Source organism: Epinephelus fuscoguttatus, linkage group LG13 (assembly GCF_011397635.1).
Source record: "Epinephelus fuscoguttatus linkage group LG13, E.fuscoguttatus.final_Chr_v1".
NCBI classification, from domain to species: domain Eukaryota; kingdom Metazoa; phylum Chordata; class Actinopteri; order Perciformes; family Serranidae; genus Epinephelus; species Epinephelus fuscoguttatus.
The window spans coordinates 21,639,345-21,656,243 of NC_064764.1; the positions used below are offsets into that span (position 1 = coordinate 21,639,345).

The following is a 16,899-nucleotide window of genomic DNA, read 5'->3' on the forward strand; positions in this document are numbered from 1 at the left end:
TGGTGGTGTAATGGGGTGTGGAATATTTTCTTGGCACACTTTGGGCCCCTTAGTACCAAATGAGCATGGTTTAAACACCACAGCCTACCTGAGTATTGTTGCTGACTGTGTCCATCCCTTTATGACCACAGTGTACCCATCTTCTGATGGCTACTTCCAGCAGGATAACACACCATGTCACAAAGCTCAAATCATCTCAAACTGGTTTCTTGAACATGACGATGAGTTCACTGTACTCCAATGGCCTCCACAGTCACCAGATCTCAATCCAATAGAGCACCTTTGGGATGTGGTGGGACAGGAGATTCACATCATGAATGTGCAGCCGACAAATCTGCAGCAACTGTGTGATGCTATCATGTCAATATGGACCAAAATCTTTGAGGAATGTTTCCAACACCTTGTTGAATCTATGCCACAAAGAAGTAAGGCAGTTGTGAAGGCAAAAGAGGGTCCAAATCGGTACTAGCAAGGTGTACCTAATAAAGTGGCTGGATTTTGCAGGCTGTTATTGTGATTGGTGTATCCAGAAATATCTGATTTCACAGCATATTTTTGAAAAAACTGTGACGCATGTTGTGACTACAAATGAATGCTAATGTTGCTCTGTGTCAGCTGGTTGCATGAATAAGCAAATGATTGCTAACAAGTAGACCATATCAGCTTCAAAGGTGATTAAATGTCAGTGTTGTGTTTACATATTGCTGTTCCCAAATTGCCAAAGCCTTATATTACCAACATTTATAGCTGCATGGTACTCAGTTAGTCAGTGTACTCCTTTTTGGCTATCACTGACAGGTTGAATGGTGTACGTGTTGGCCTTTGTTTTGTGTTTATATTTTTCCTATCTTTATATCTGCGGCACACTGAGTTGCCAGTCAGCTTGAGTTTACATTTGTACTTTCATTTTTCTTCCCCTATCGCTGGAATTTTCCTTTGTAAAGAGCACTGACAAAAGCTCAGGTGATTTCCGCATGAGTGACTTTGGGAGGAGGGTGGTCAAAGTTCCAGGTCCAAAGTCAACAAACAGCCACGGTCTTAAGATGAAGGACCCTATCAGCACCTGCTCTGTGAGTATTTCTTTGAAAAGTCCAGCTCAGTGTCGACTTCCGAAAAGCACTGAGTAAAGAAAATAAGATTTCAGTGTGCATTTGTTTTCACAGCTAACTTTGTATCAGTTTGAACTCAGTGGATTCAGGCCATTATTGCTTTGTGGCAAACACCTCATGGAGGCTTGTTCTCTGTCTTTCAGTATAACCAGCTCTATCAGAATGTGAAGAGATTTTCAAAAAACGGGGAGTACTTCTGCAAAGAGCTTATGACAGTTTTTCAGCAAAGGTAGATTAAACACAGACATGGCCTTTAGACTAACCTTTAATGACAGCTGGAGTTACTGTTTGACTCAGTTTTTGTCTCTTGCTGTAACCATTTCCTGTTCTAGAGCTGAGCTGGAACATACCTATGCCAAAGGACTACAAAAACTTGCTGGCAAACTCATCAGGGCCTCCAAAGAAATGCCAAACAAGTAAGTGATGCAGTGTTTTTAATTAACTCTGTCTTTTGTCTGTTTTGTGTTAAACATGATCTCCTCCCGGGGACTAACTGCTTGGTGGCGAACAGAAATAATGGTATCACGGGATATGACATGTGCCCAGCAAGTTAGATGTGATCAAAACACAGGCAGGTGTTGAGTTAATGAGCCCACAGCTCTAACCTTTTCATGCTGGCTCCCCACTCAGTTCCACCTACAGCGCCTGGTGTCATGTGTCAGATGAGATGTACTCGAGAGCCGATGCCCACAGGTAGTTTTCAACCCGAGTTCACCTCATAACTGTGCCTGTCCGCAGAGTAAAACCAGAGATCTGTTGTTGAATATGGCGTGTTGTTCTCTTTTCAGATCATTAGGAAATGCATTTCAGCAGGAGGCAATTCTGGAAATACGACAAGTCTTAGACGAGCATAATAAGAGGAAGAGGCCTGTATGGAATTGATTCTTTATCTTCCTGTATCTGTCTGTTCCAAGGTTCCAGCCATAATATGTGTCTGACCTTTTCTGTGCTTTAATAGCTTGACAGTGCCATTGAAAGAACTGGAAAACTTGTTACTGCTAATTGGAGTGAGCAACTGAAGGTAAAGGGAAGAAAGGTGTTTAAATATAGCAGAGATATGAGTCAGCTATGACACAGCTGCTGCACAGACACTTATTATTAGCATGCCCATCCATAAATGCTTCATACCAAAAGTTTGCATGACTGTTATGGTAAACTTTATAGTGAAGCCTTTATAGTATATATAATGTATAATAGATACCTGCATAATGTATTACAGCACATGCATAATGCATTACTGAGTTGATACAAGCTTTAATAATGTATAATGGTGTGTTAAAACAGTTATGAGCCATTGAAAGCAGGATCACAATACTTTACAAATTCAACGATTATAATAGTTTGTGCTCAGTCAAAACTAATGCATGACTATGCACAACATGCCATAAAATCTTGGTAGTGTTAAGGAAGTATTACGACCAACCATGCTCAGCATCATAATGTCCGTATGGCTTTACAGCCTGTCCTGCAAAATGGGTGAATTGATCGTGGCTGTGTTATGTTTGAATTTATGAAGTATGATAAAAAAAAAACATTTGCAGTTGCTACAAAACACCATACATCATCAGGTTTATGGCAACTTTTACAGCCTAGTATGAATGTGTTAGAATGCATTATGCCAGTGGTTCCCAACTGGTGGGTCGCAGTCCCAAAGTGGGTCATGGTCTCATTCTGAATGGACCACAAGTGACTTGCGAGCATGTCAAGATTATTAAAAATACACTTTATTTTGAAGTACAGCAAATTTCCGGCATAGAGCTTTTATTTTAAAGTGCCGTTTCCTGCTGTAGTGTGAGTGACTAACAGATAGATACTTGACAGAGACAGCAAACTGGCTCAACGACATGGCCAAACTCTAGTATGATGCTGAATATATAAGTCTTCCTTTCAATTTACAGTAGTATCTAAAATAACTGAATAAATGGAATGACTCAAATATTAAAGGAATACTACACCGACAGTTGACCAATTATAAATCAGTTAGTCATGTCGTGGTATCTTGAATTTGTGAAGAAAACTTTATTTTTCTTGCATGCCTTCACGGAAACACATTGATTTATTGTTTGTTTGGGGACAACAATTGACAACTGCAAAACTAACATCCATTACAAACTTCCCAAACATGAATTTTTGCAAAAAAAAAAAAAAAAAAAAACCTTAGTATTTGAGTCTGGCTTTGAGGAGAGCAGATAAGGTTCACTTTCAGTTCAGTTTAAATAGTAAGGTTTTGGAGAAAATGCATGTGTTTTGGAAGTACTGAGCATACAACTGGATAAATGTAACATGGATTATACTGAACAAGTTGTGTAATAGTTTTTTAATACACGTTTGGATATAGTTTTCCTGCTTTTAAACTGGTCGCCAATCAATCAATAAATCAATACGTTTGCAGTTTTCTGCAGAGGCCTGCGAGAAAAACAATGTTTTCTTCACAAATTTAAGGTTGACAAGACTAAAGCCCAGTTCAGACCAAAGATTCGTGACACAATGAGTTGAAACAGGCAACTGCTTGCAATGTGTAGTTCTGCAATATTCTAAGAACCTGCCAGTTCACACCAATGCAACTAGATATCATCTCTATGCAACAACTCTCTGTACTTCCATTCTGATTTCCAGCTTTTTTAGGCTTATTTTGTGGCTGAAAATAATTTGTAGCTTCTTAAAATATAAATGAGGATAGTGATAGCGAGCTACATTTATAGTAGTGATTAAAGGGCAAAAAACAGAAGCAAAAGAAAAATCATGAAAATAAAGCATCAGATGGAGTGTCAATTAATCAGTAAATGAGAATGTGTGGAGAGGCATAAGAACATACAGCGAGCAACAGCAGCGAGCCACTGTCTGACACCAGCACACAGTGAGGACAGAGAGAACTGCGGCCATTTTGACTTGACCAGCAGACTTCACTACAAGCTAATTGGCTGTTGAAACAGGTGACATACTTCATGTCCTACAACCAGCTGCCGCCGATTTGACCAGCTGAGTTGCAGATGACACCATCAGCCGGCTTTAGTCAAGCTCAGACTGGCAACCTTTCTCTGCAGCACTCTAAAATGGTTTCGTCTCGTTGCAAAGTTTTGGTCAGAAACGGGCTTAACTGATCTACAAATGGTCAATTTTAGGATTTGAAATGTTCCATTAATGTAAAAACAACAACAAGGTATTCATCACATAAATGAGTCATAGGCAGCTGCAGTTTAATGAACCACTAACCTTGCCACACCTGTGTGTACACTGGCTCAAATTTAAAATGGCAAAGTGCTGAATGTAAGCTTATTCAGTGTTTACCTAGGCCTGTATAATCATGTTATAGCAGTGATATGTTAATGTGTTTTCTCTTCTGAATCAGATAAAGAAGAAATTAAATGGACTAACAAGAGAGCATGAGGCTTTGTTCAACTTTGTTGAAAACAACAAACAAATTTGCACAGAAAAAGAAAAACAAAAGGTTCAGTATATGGTTACCAAACCAGTTTTTCACCACCACATATATTTCCATCATCTGGGAGAGAATGCTTGCTGGAAAATGTGCCAACACTGAATTTTTTCCCCCCCCTGTTCTTGACTACAGATGCTGAACAGGCTGACTAAGTCAGCAGAGATGCAGGCGCGGGTGGATGAGGAGTACTTTAATATTAACACGGAGGGGCATCAGATGAGACTCAAGTGGGAAAACACACTGAAAAACTGCTACCAGGTGTGGAAAAATGCTCTCCTGCTTTTCATACTGCAGGCACTTAGCTGTTCACCTTACCCAGAGAGGCTTTTTGTGGGTGAACAGGTAGGTTCAGTGTCTTGCTCAAGCACACCTCATTTGTGTTAAGAGTTTGAACCGGTGAGCTTTGGGTTGCAGAAAATGCTCCACAAGCACCGGGTCAGTCTACCACCCAAGAACTCTGTTTGGAGCACCAAATTACCACAGCACAGCACAGCCAGTTTATTCTGCATCTTATTTCATGCTGTTTTCTCTGAGATACACACAGCGTGCAGCCATGAATGGTAGCTTTTGGTTACTGTGCAATCGTTACAGTCATTATGACCTTGTTATCCGTGCTTGTATTTAAATCTACCCCAGGTTTAGATGACAATCCACCAGCAGGAGGTGATATGTTAGGGTATTACATGCTGCACAGAGTAAAGGATGATTGAATGTGCTGCATACAACACATTAAAGTGCTGCATACAACACATTAAAGTGCAATATGTTCTGCTTTTTCAGATCATACAGGAGCTGGAGAAACAGCGAATTGAAGTTCTGTGCAATACTCTGAATCGATACAACCTCCACATGTCCAGCTTTGGACAGACTCTCAAACATGTAAGACATCTTTACCTCCATCCTGTTCATACATTTGCACTAAATCCCTTGATGGGTATTATAACAAATATCTGCCTCTTCCAGGGCCAAAGACAGATAGAACAGACCGTCCAAAGGGCGGACATGGATAAAGACATACAAACTCTGGTGGAGGAAAACAGCATCACCGCTGACGATCACAAAACTGAGTTTCTGATGGCTGATTATTTTGTAAGTCTGCCTTTTTTTTTTGCTCTGAGAAGGCTTGTCTGCAGGCCACAGACTCATTCAGTGACTCACCCATTCAAAGACACACCCAGTCATCTCTGCAGGGGGTTTCTTTTGATGGGGGCGTCGAAGCCACAGAAATGAAGATGCACTTATAATTTTGTGACAGGGCCTCACATGAAGGCTGTTTTTAAGTGTGCACTAATGGTTATTTACTGTTTTGTTAATTTTAAATTATGCAGCTGTTAGGTTGTAGTCAGGTCTCTTGAAAATAGGACAGTAATCTCAATTGGATTTACCTGATTAAATTTAAGGTAATATACTGTTTGTGCAGAGTACCGTGCAGTAGTGATGATAGCGTGGTTTGTAAAAATGTCTGGCAAATACAGCACAAAAAAACTTCGTAGCCTCAGCACAAAAAAGGGTCAATATTAGATTTTAACCAAGACCATCATAGTAACTGATGTGTGATCTGTGATCTGGACACACCAGGAGGAGGACAGCAAATCATTCATGGCCAAAGACCGAAGAAAAGAGGCCATTAAACTCAAACTCCAGCGCCTGGAGGAAAGCATTACAAAAACAAAGAAGGATCGAGAAGGCGAGTTCAGCACATTATCCATTAAATAATGCATTAAAATCACAAAATATAATCTGATGGAGGCGGAAAAATGGTCTTTCAGTCCAACTCTGAATCATAATGCAGAATCCCATGTGAGGTCATTCGTTCTTGTTTCTAAGTCACCTTCGACATTTTGTTTCAGGAATTGAAAAACTGATGAGAACATATTCTGAAAATCCATCTTTCTCAAACCAAAAGAACCTCGAGGAAACTGAGCAGCAGATTGATGAGGTAAACATTTACAGCCTGTGTAGAGTGGATGAATATTGATGTGTACAGATGGGTGTTTAGTTAAACTCATCATGAATCAGATTTCATTAACGCGGCCGCCTTTTTACTTGTAGTGTACTCTAAAACTGGATCTTCTCGAGGCCACTCACTACAAACTCTCTGCATCACTGTCTGAAATAGAGGGAGGACCCAAGTCCTTTCACCGATTTCGTGACAGCATTGTAAAATGGAAAGATAAGGTAAGACTTAATGCATCATCTTGAGGACATGAGGTATGTTCTGGGGTAACGGAAGCCTTTTCGTTAAAGGAAAGGTTCCAATTGTAATGTCATTGGTTTGAATGGGAAACAGGGAAAATAGAATTAAACTCTTCCTTAACATATTTCACAGGTGCATCTCAGTGACGATTGGTACACAATTAATAACCTTGTGCCACCGACGCCCCAACCATTCGTTTTTTTAAACACTAGTCTCATGCACAGACAAGTAGACAGCATATATTTTTTAGGTAAATGTGTTATGCTGAATTAAGGAAGTTGCTTGTAGGTGATTTCAGTGGTCTCAGATGTTGATTCCCAAGCTTTTTAGTCAGTTGAGTTCAAGTACCCCTGCACTGACATCACCTTTCATGTTTCAAATGTGTTTTCAATTTTAAACTGAATGTCATCTAATGCTATTGATTACACAGCACAAATATTCTTCTCATTCATTGTGCAAGACAGTTATGTTGTGACTGTTTAGGCTTGGTCCCTTTTTTCCCCTTTTAAACAGGTTGCTTAAGGGTATTTTCACACTTAGTTCTTTTCAGCCCCCTAAACAGACTCAGAGTGATGACTCAGCATTTTTTGCGCATATGTGAACACTCCAAAAGAACTCAGACCCCTCTGTAACAAACCATAGGCTACTTTGAAAACCTCAGGAGGTGGTCTGAGTGCGGTTCGCTTGACCTGCGCATTGTGAACACAAAGCACTCCAGGTTCGCTTCGCTCTTTGCCATTGTATTTAGCCCTCTAGATCACAAGCTGTTGCACCGGGATGCTTGAAAAAACAGACGAAACCATGTCAGCCTGTAATGCTTGCAAGGATGCAGGATGAGGGAATGGAAGATACAACTTGGGTCTGGATGTCAACGCAAAAAGAACCGAGTCCCTTTTCTGTTAGTCCACTTCTTGGTGCACTTTAGAAGGACCGAATTTGGTCTGTTTCGAACAGGCTTTATGTGAAAACACCCTTAATTTGCATTTAGGATTTACAAGTATATTATGTAACCCAAACTATTTGTCTGCTTAAGGACTGTGAGCACAGCGTCGTTCAACTGACTCGTCCAGTCAAACTCAGGAGGGCTCCATATAGATCCCGACAATCACTGAGAGCTTCAATCATTTACAAAGGGCCCTCTCAGTTTGGGACGCAGCAGCCTGTGGAGGCTTTACCGAGTGCCACCGACCAAGTCACTTCCACAGCTGTAACACATGAAACTGCAGCTGCAGAGTGTGTCGGCGCCGTTAACGGAGCCCTGTCTCACACTGATGATGACAAAGAACAAGGTAATGCATTTGCAGAGCAACACAAATATTTATTTACATTCAGCACATCAGGAATTAAACAATGAAAAACATCAATATTGAACAGGTCAAACGACATCAGAGCTGGGCAGTATAGGAAAATGCAAGGCCTTGTACAGTTTCACACCTGAACAGGATGATGAATTGGCATTGACAGAAGGTAAGTGGCTACTCAAGTGTAGATTATCCAAAACAGATGAGGTTTATAACTAATCTAATAAAAATGACTGGATTTTTGTTTCACAGGAGATCTGCTAGACATTTATGGAAAGGAGGATAATGGTTGGTGGTTTGGCAAACTTCATGGGAAGACAGGCCATTTCCCATCAGCCTACGTCGAGGAGCTGCCTGTGTTGGGCGGCGTCAAATCATCTGATGCCTGAGTGACTTAACTCACCACCAAATGAACAAAACTCATCCTGAATCAAAGAGATTCACTTCTGCCAAAAAATCAGTGGCAACAACTAGGAGCCTTGTACCAACTACAACTACTGTAGTGTACTGACTGATGATATGCATAGCTTTAAAATGGTTAATAAAAACAAAAGTATGCAGTTTAATAATACATGTTCTCCTAGATCTGATTTTTTTCATTGCTTTCCCTGAAGTTTTTTTGAGTGATTTTTTTTTATACCCATTGTTTTTATTTATGCTACACTGTGTACAGAAAAACAAATGAAATTGTATTTTAATAGATTATAATGAGCATAAGTGAAAATGAAGCCCAGGGAAATGAAACTATGCTTATCTCCACCTACTTTAATCTGGGTAATGACATGAGAAAATTAAACTGTTCACCATTTACATGAATAATGACCAATTATTTTATTCATCTTTACTTCTGAAGAGCATCTACAGTAAACTGGTGAATTTTTTAAGGATTTAGAGACATTTACTCGTGAACACCTGTTCTCTCAAGGCCAAACTCCGGGGTTTGAAATGATGCCAAATAAACAGTTTCCTCAAAACTGCAACACGACCATGCTCAGACACTTGTGCATAAAATTAACACCAGTATTTATGTAGTAACAAGTCCAGATTTTTATTGAGCTTTTAACTTATTTTATACAAAAATGCATATTAAATCCATATCTATCAGTAATGAATAAATAAGGAGTGCTTTACTGGGTCAAAAGACATGGTGTTGGTGATGTTTGACGTAAAAAAATCAGTGCTTTTTAAGGATAGGACAAACAGTCGAGTAAGAATTGAAATATAATATATATGGTTATAATGACTGTCAAGCTCACTTGTATTTGTTGGCAGAGTTAAAAGGATCTGAGGCACTCTGATTCTAAGTGAAAAATCCTTTATTTAATACATGGAGAATCATTTCAGTATCAAGAGTATCATTTAGCTTCATATTTACAGTATCCACATTGCAGCAACAACTTCACTGCATGGCATTTTATTCTCCCATTCCTCCAATCTCAGCTGCGTGCCTGAGAGATAAACTCCTTCCTGATATTTGCCAGGAATGCGGCTAAGTTATTGGTCTCTTGAAGCCGTCTCTCCAAGGCTGGCAAACACTCGAGCGCAGGGTCACTTGACACAACTGTAGAAATTGGAAACTTGATTATAGAAGACGTTTACATGGGCTATTGCAAGATAAGACAGGTGATATTTCATATTTTTTATTATAGTCTACAAATCCCACAAAAGACCAAAACCACCAGTGCATTAGCCTGTCTCTCAATACTTTTTAAAAATCTCTCTCTGTCTGTGGCACCGGCGCCCATGTCCATACTTCCTAGTGAAACACCAGATGTTTAGGACATGCTTATAAAAATATAGTTTTATTTTTAAGTAATTTCCAGTAACAGCTGAGAAATGTAGTTTTAGACAAATATTATACAAACAGGAGTAAACACAGCATTTGTCAGGGGACTATTTCTAGTGGCAGGTTAATAAACAGTTGGTGCTCCAGTGTGCATTTACAGCAGCGGGGTGGTGTATGTAGGATTCATTCAAAATAAACTATAGCAGTCATGTTCGTGGAAAACACGGAACATGTCAGCCAGGGCAACAATATGGCACATTTATATGTTTTTTAATAGTTTCTGGACACTAATGGCGCTCTATGGCACAGAGGAATAACCTATATGAGGATTTGGCTACAAAGACAATACTTGTGAGGAGAATCAGATCATTGTTGGTTTTCTTATGGTATTTGTGACAAAAATAAAAATATAGAATATTGTCAGTCTTGTTTTTTACATAAAGGCAAAGTCAGAATTTCATTAAACTGCACAACATTTTGATACAACAGTAGGTTTTCTGATGTGTGTGTGTGTGTGTGTGTGTGTGTAACTTACTCTGGTATGATCTGTCTTCTGTAATCCCCATTGTGACAACGTAGGCGCTGTCCGGATCTGAAGGGCTGATATTCCGGAAAACAAACTGCAGCTTTCCACCTTCACGAAGACAATAAACACATTGTGTAAATTCTAAAGCCATAGTAACTTTAACTGAAGAGAGTCGGGGCATTGCCTGCGACAAGCTAAAATTACTGTATTATTTACTATTAATGTATAAAAACAATGATGATCATAGAAACAGGACTCAAGAAAGATACTTAATATGGAAATACCTTTAACCACTTGTGTTTTGCCAGAGATTGTTCGTATCTCCATCCCCAAATGATCCTGAAAGACGACTCTGGCTTTCTGAAGATTCCTCAGTCTGAGTTTGTTTGCTTTATTTTGAGACTCGATCACTGAAAAGAAGAAAAAGGGCAGGGGTCAGTTACTAAAATTACCTTATGTCATTAAATTCTGTGATCCACATCATACATTTCACTTCATTTTCAAGTTTAAACTTACACTCTTTTCTCTTGACTTGTTCTTCTTTAAGTTTCTCTATCTTCTGGATGATGTCATCTTTCTGCATCTCCTTGTGCTGAATCTCAGATATCATTTCAGAAATGGCATGCTGTTTGCCTTTCAAAGATGCATTTTTCTGTTCCAAGTCTGGGGGACAAACATTGCATCACTCCAAGTACACTTTCACATAAACAATGATGCCTATGAGGCTGCATTGCATATTGTCCCAAACAAGTATGGGCCCATAGTCTGTATCAGAAAATGAGGAATAATTCAGCCATGAAAATAGAACAATAATACAGAGGGCATAGGGCCAGTATCAGTAACTTCAACAATCTTGTAAACATACTTAACACACACAACTGAGCATATGACTAACATGAATAGAACAGGCTGCTTTGTGGCCTAATGCATAAACTCACCTCTTGTGAATGTCTGTATTGTGTCAAACAGAATCTCATCGTCCTTACATTTCTTTAAACATGTATCTGCACAAAAAGGAAAAAAACTTGTTAAAGACAGTCTGATTTTATTTCAATATGGACCCAAGGAGCAGTAGTTATTGCCAAGGCAACAACAAGATAATATACAATATCTCAAACATACCAAGTGCCGACTTCACAAACTGTCTGTGGGACTGGCACAGCTCTGTAGTCACGTCAATTATCTCCCCATATGTTTTAAGCTGTTTGTTGTGGATCTCCTCCATCGCACTGGTGAACCTGATACTCATGTTTGGATCGGTAATGGAAGACATGATGTTCACAATCTGCAATAAAGGCAACAGACAGCACAATGCTCATCATGTGCACAAACATCCTCATCTTGTAATACACTTTTTAAAAAACAAATTTTATATTAGTTGCATGTTGTTGACTATAGATTGTAGCTGTTAATGCTATTGGTGTATTCTTGCTGCAAACTAAATTTCCTTCAAGGTAAGTTGAGGTTAAAGAAGAAAACAGAGATCAGCCAAAGTGCAATGCCCTGAAAGTGATGATATGCCGCCCACCTACTGTAAATAATACTATTATATTAAAAGGAGGGCACCAGCCACCTATGGTAATTTCAACAGTAAAAATAAAATGTAGCCCATGGCACAAATCAATATGTCCTCCTACTGCTGCACAGTAACGTCACACCTGCAAGGTAGGCCTACATGGTTGACAGCTCGGGATATAAATGAAGTAAAGTGGGATAGAAATTATTTAAAATGAATTAACCTTGAGTTGAGATTGTTTTGGCAGACTTTCAAAGAACATAAGCAGCTTCAACTTCAATATTCTAAGCAGTAGTTCGCACTTTGCAGTAGTTACTCAAGAGGTCCTCAAATATTTTTGGTTCTGCATCAGCACTCATGAAAGACTTTCATTAGTCTGAAAGCACTGAGGTAATAGTCCAAAGGGCCCCTTCTAAAAACTAAGAAAAGAGGTTTTGTTTGCTTCCATTTGGATGTGTGAATGAAACATTTTGCCAGAAGTATCAAGATGTTTAATGTCATTCTCACTGTCCTTCATATTAATAGCTGACACAATATTTTCTCTTGTTAGAGGTGCCAGTAGTTGGATTTTGGTTAAAAAACAGTCCTGCAAATGCTCCCAGGATGCCACAGTATATACAAAGGAAATACAGATGATCAGTAGTTTCAATTTCAGTATCACAAAAGTCACAGTGATTGTGATCAATATTAAATCTCAGTATTCCTTTTATAGGATGGACAATTTTAATTCAGAATATTGAAGTAAACGTCATGTGTCTTTCATCTTACCGGATAAGTACTATAGTTGGATCTCTATTTTTTAATGTCTGCCTCAGAATATAGTTGAAGATGGAGATTCTGTTTGATTGTATTGGATACGGTATTTTAGCTGGGTGATGGTGTACACATTTCTCTCAGCCAGAAAATCATGCAAGACTGTTCATATATGTTAAGGTATAATATTCTGTCTGAAACAGGGATTGCAGTAAATTACTAAAACTGAGCATGTGTGGAAGCCATGTCATATTTTGGACAGAAGTTTTCATATAATATTCAGTCACCCTGACCATTAATAAGATGGGTTACTAACCAAATATCTTTCTCCATCCAATGCTGTGAGATTAGCCATTACTCCTACTTATACTATTTTATTTCGTTTCATTTTACCCTTTTTACTCAACTTTTTTATATAATTTAAGTTTTCTCTCTTAACTGATGTGACTTGTAAATGGAGAATGTGATCTATGTCTTGTTTTGTTTAAATAAAGCGACAGTTGATTTCCAGACAATATAAAAATGACATTTTATAGTTTCCTTGGCAAATGTTACCAGTGTTAATCCCAGAAAACATCTCTATGACAATGACTGTTGTTAATCGTCAGTTACGTTAAAGCTAATAATAGAACAGTGCGAGCAACTGACGTCCGTCCGAGTTGACGGGTGACGTTACCGTTAACGGACTCCGTTACCGAGCTCACAAACGGGGTTAACGTTATTATCTCCCTGTTGAACATTACTGACTAACTTGACAGTTAACACCCAACCCGACTGTGAGTGGTGAACACTATGGTGTCAGCCCAAGTGGCTACATTAGCTGCTAACGTTAGCTGGGAAACATTAGCCGTTAGTTAGCCTTAGCTTGTCCAGAGCTCACGTCACTTAGGAATGAAATTAAACTAGGGTGATTTGTTACGGAATTACATTGAATTAGCTACTTAATTTAAGTGTGGACGCAATAAAATTACTCACATGATGTGTGGCCGTCAATCTTTTTACTATGACGCTACGTCTTGTTACTGAAACTGTCGTTATTTTCAAAAATCCGCGGTCTGTATACAGGAGGCGGGGACCGGACACCGGAAATTACGTTTTCCCTTGTTTTACTTCCGCCTACAAATCAGCTGAATAACAGTTTTTACAATTAAATGTTTTGTGTTAATGTACCCGAACAGAAAACGTGGCTACTGCATGATTATGTTATTTCGTGTTAAGCTTAGAATTTCCCACAATGCATCTTTATGTTTTTAATTGTGATTTTATACCACCTTGTGGTGAAACTGAGGAAGTTCAAGTGGGCCCAGACTCCCAAACATCAAGTTCAAAAAAGGCTGCTGTATGTCAAAACATTATCATTGCCATTTTTTTATGTGCAAGTGCTCTTACAACAGTGACTGTGGATTTAAAATGGGAAGAAAACACAGTGATGATAAATTCACTGAGTATATGCCTAACTGGATGCCAGATGGACTGTGTTTTTCAGATCCAGTATTATGGGAAGCACATTTTGTTGCCACGTTCACCGAGAAAGAGAATATTAATGAGGCTGAAAGGATCCAGGGGGTTACGAGGGGCACTGTCCCTTTTAGTGTGTACAATGGCTAATATGTAACAGCCTTAAAAGCAATGGTCTGTGAAACACAGTCAGTGGTGTAAACAGTTTTTGTAACACCTCTCAAAATGCTGAGCTCTCATGACGTAGGAACACATTATTTTATTCCTTGTGGGGTTAAACTGAAGAGCTTGATGTTGTTGCCATGGCACTGTTGAATGATTTATGATGCCACGTTGAGATATAAAGCTATCGTCACAGTGGAAGGGTTTCATGGTGCTTTGACTGGTGCTGAAAAAGCAGCTGTTACACACAGACACACAGACAGAGAGCCTCAGATGGACTTTGTCTACAGCAGTGGGGTGCTGGTTATACAGCACCTCCAGAACAACTATAGGGAATACCACGATTTCCTCAACTTCATGTCAACTGTGGGAGACCCTCGTAATATTTTCTCAGTGTATTTCCCCCTCTGGTTCCATCTCAGTCATGATGTGGGCACCAAGATGATATGGGTGGCTGTTGTCGGGGACTGGTTAAATCTTGTTTTCAAATGGTAAGCCAACTCAACTCAGTAATTTATATTCAGAAGATTGTGTGCATTTTTAAATTCTAATCAAATACTTGTTTTTCAGGATTATGTTTGGGCAGCGACCGTACTGGTGGGTGCGAGAAACTCACATCTACCACAACGATTCTTTCCCACATTTGGAGCAATTTCACATCACGTGTGAAACAGGGCCAGGTTAGCATGTATGCAGTAAATTTTAATGAATCCATTAAAAGTACAACATTACAGCACTGGCAAGCTCGTTCTTTGATGTTTTCTTTCACAGGAAGTCCATCTGGTCATGCCATGGGTTCAGCATGTGTTTGGTATGTGATGATCACCTCTGCTCTCAACTTCATCAGGCCCTCCTCCACTGTCACTTCAGTACAGAGTTTCCAAAGGTGGGTAGTTATTTTGTATCACACCATTACATCAGTGATTTCATTATTACGGGTCGTGTGTAATTATTCCATCCTTGCAGGTTTCGTCTTCTGAGGTCATGTCTGTGGATGGCTTTTTGGGTCATTCAGATAAGCGTTTGCATCTCCAGGGTTTTTGTTGCAACACATTTCCCACATCAGGTTATCCTCGGCGTTGTTGCTGGTGAGTTTCTACTTCCTGTCACAAATTCCCTGAGCTAATTATGTGTTTTATGCCATAGTGTTAACATTAGTCATTCTGTTTTTTCTACTATGTGTAGGTATGTTGGTTGCCAAGGCGTTTGATCACATCCCCTCAGTCTACAATGCAAGCATGAAAGTGTACCTCCGGACCAATTTTTGTCTTTTCACTTCAGCTATTTGCTTTTATCTGCTCCTCAAATTGACGGACATTGATCCCTTGTGGTCAGTTGATAAAGCCAAGAAGTGGTGTGCTAACCAAGATTGGATCCATCTTGACACCACACCGTTTGCTGGTCTGGTGAGAAATCTGGGAGCCCTATTTGGTCTGGGCCTGGCGGTGAACTCTCAGATGTTTTTTCAGAGCTGTAAGGGGAAGAACGGCTACAAAATCAGATTCAAAATTATGTGTGTGACAGCAACTCTCACAACTCTGAAGCTGTATGACTTTATCAAAATACCCACTCACACTGAGGTTCTGTTTTACATTTTGTCATTTTGTAAGAGCGCTTCAGTTCCTCTCGGTGTGGTTGCTGTCATTCCCTACTGTGTTCATTTGCTGATTGGAGATGAGGACAGGAAGTTGGCTTAGATTATTGAGGAACTGAGAAGTTTTGTTACATTGTTCTCCTCACTTTTGATTTAGCATGAAAACATGTCAAATGGGCGGATACGCCACCTGTCAGACTGTTTTTCACCGTTATTGCACATAAGCACTCAAAATGCAATATATGTTGTATAATAAGTTTTTATGTGGTCCAACATTATGTGATGAAATAGTAAACTATGACCTGTGTGGTCTGAGTGTATACGTGAAGCACTGATGACACGATTTGAGTGATTCTTTTGAATAAAACAGATTTTCAGCAATTTTGAAGTCAGAGTTTTATTATTAAATAGTTTGAAATGTTATATTGCATTACTTTCATTCACTTTTTTTTTTCACAACAAATACACAGCAGGAGCAATGAGCAAAGCAATATTTTTTTACTCTAGGAAACAAGGCCACCTCACCTTGAAATAGCTCTCAAAGACAAAATAGTTTTCTTTTTATCAGGTTTTCTTGAAAATCAGTGCTTACTTTTCCCATCTGTCCAGCATAGCATAGATAGTATTTTATCAGACTATGCATTAGGGTTCAGTTGAGAAAAAGTGATTAAATTACATCAGAGATTAGTGAGGGTTTCTCAAGATTTAGATTATGCTGCAACATAAAAGCAGTAACCCAAAATGTATATATACACTGACGTGCAGGGTTGGTTATATTGAGGTTTTTCTACTTTTCTTCAATTTTAACAGAGGTAAAATTAAAGAAAAAAAAACCCTAGCACAATTTAGACACCAAATGTATCATTAACATTCAGAACAGTGTTGCCCTTGCCTGATAGCAGACTGAATTGACAACTTATTACACTCCATTTTCAGTCAATCTGGTGGACTGGACAAATTTAGGTCCCCAGATAGTTTTTGCCCCTTAAAGAAGAAAAATGAAATGATTCAAACTTCGTAAATGTCACCACATGTTGCATGAGAGAGGAATACTATTA

The 16,899-nt window shown here is 39.1% G+C and overlaps 3 protein-coding genes across 3 annotated transcripts; 2 read left to right on the forward strand and 1 right to left on the reverse strand.

Annotated features, from left to right (window-relative positions):
* Positions 1-963: 963 nt before the first annotated feature.
* Positions 964-8,617, forward strand: nostrin (nitric oxide synthase trafficking). Its single transcript, XM_049593848.1, has 16 exons — positions 964-1,070; positions 1,253-1,338; positions 1,442-1,525; positions 1,740-1,802; positions 1,898-1,979; positions 2,068-2,130; positions 4,459-4,557; positions 4,681-4,806; positions 5,329-5,427; positions 5,512-5,637; positions 6,127-6,235; positions 6,399-6,487; positions 6,601-6,726; positions 7,779-8,034; positions 8,120-8,212; positions 8,299-8,617. Exons 1-16 carry the CDS (start codon positions 975-977, stop codon positions 8,433-8,435), a joined length of 1,734 nt encoding a protein of 577 aa, XP_049449805.1. The 5' UTR covers positions 964-974; the 3' UTR covers positions 8,436-8,617.
* A 251-nt stretch (positions 8,618-8,868) lies between these two features.
* spc25 (SPC25 component of NDC80 kinetochore complex) lies at positions 8,869-13,833 on the reverse strand. Its single transcript, XM_049593853.1, has 7 exons — positions 13,603-13,833; positions 11,481-11,643; positions 11,297-11,362; positions 10,875-11,021; positions 10,643-10,768; positions 10,368-10,466; positions 8,869-9,607 (listed from the first exon to the last, which is right to left on the reverse strand). The coding sequence occupies exons 2-7, from the start codon at positions 11,629-11,631 to the stop codon at positions 9,483-9,485; spliced, it is 714 nt and encodes a 237-aa protein (XP_049449810.1). The 5' UTR covers positions 11,632-11,643; positions 13,603-13,833; the 3' UTR covers positions 8,869-9,482.
* A 526-nt stretch (positions 13,834-14,359) lies between these two features.
* LOC125899216 (glucose-6-phosphatase 2-like) lies at positions 14,360-15,944 on the forward strand. Its single transcript, XM_049593319.1, has 5 exons — positions 14,360-14,738; positions 14,818-14,927; positions 15,019-15,133; positions 15,214-15,335; positions 15,433-15,944. Exons 1-5 carry the CDS (start codon positions 14,401-14,403, stop codon positions 15,942-15,944), a joined length of 1,197 nt encoding a protein of 398 aa, XP_049449276.1. The 5' UTR covers positions 14,360-14,400.
* The last annotated feature ends 955 nt before the right edge of the window (positions 15,945-16,899 follow it).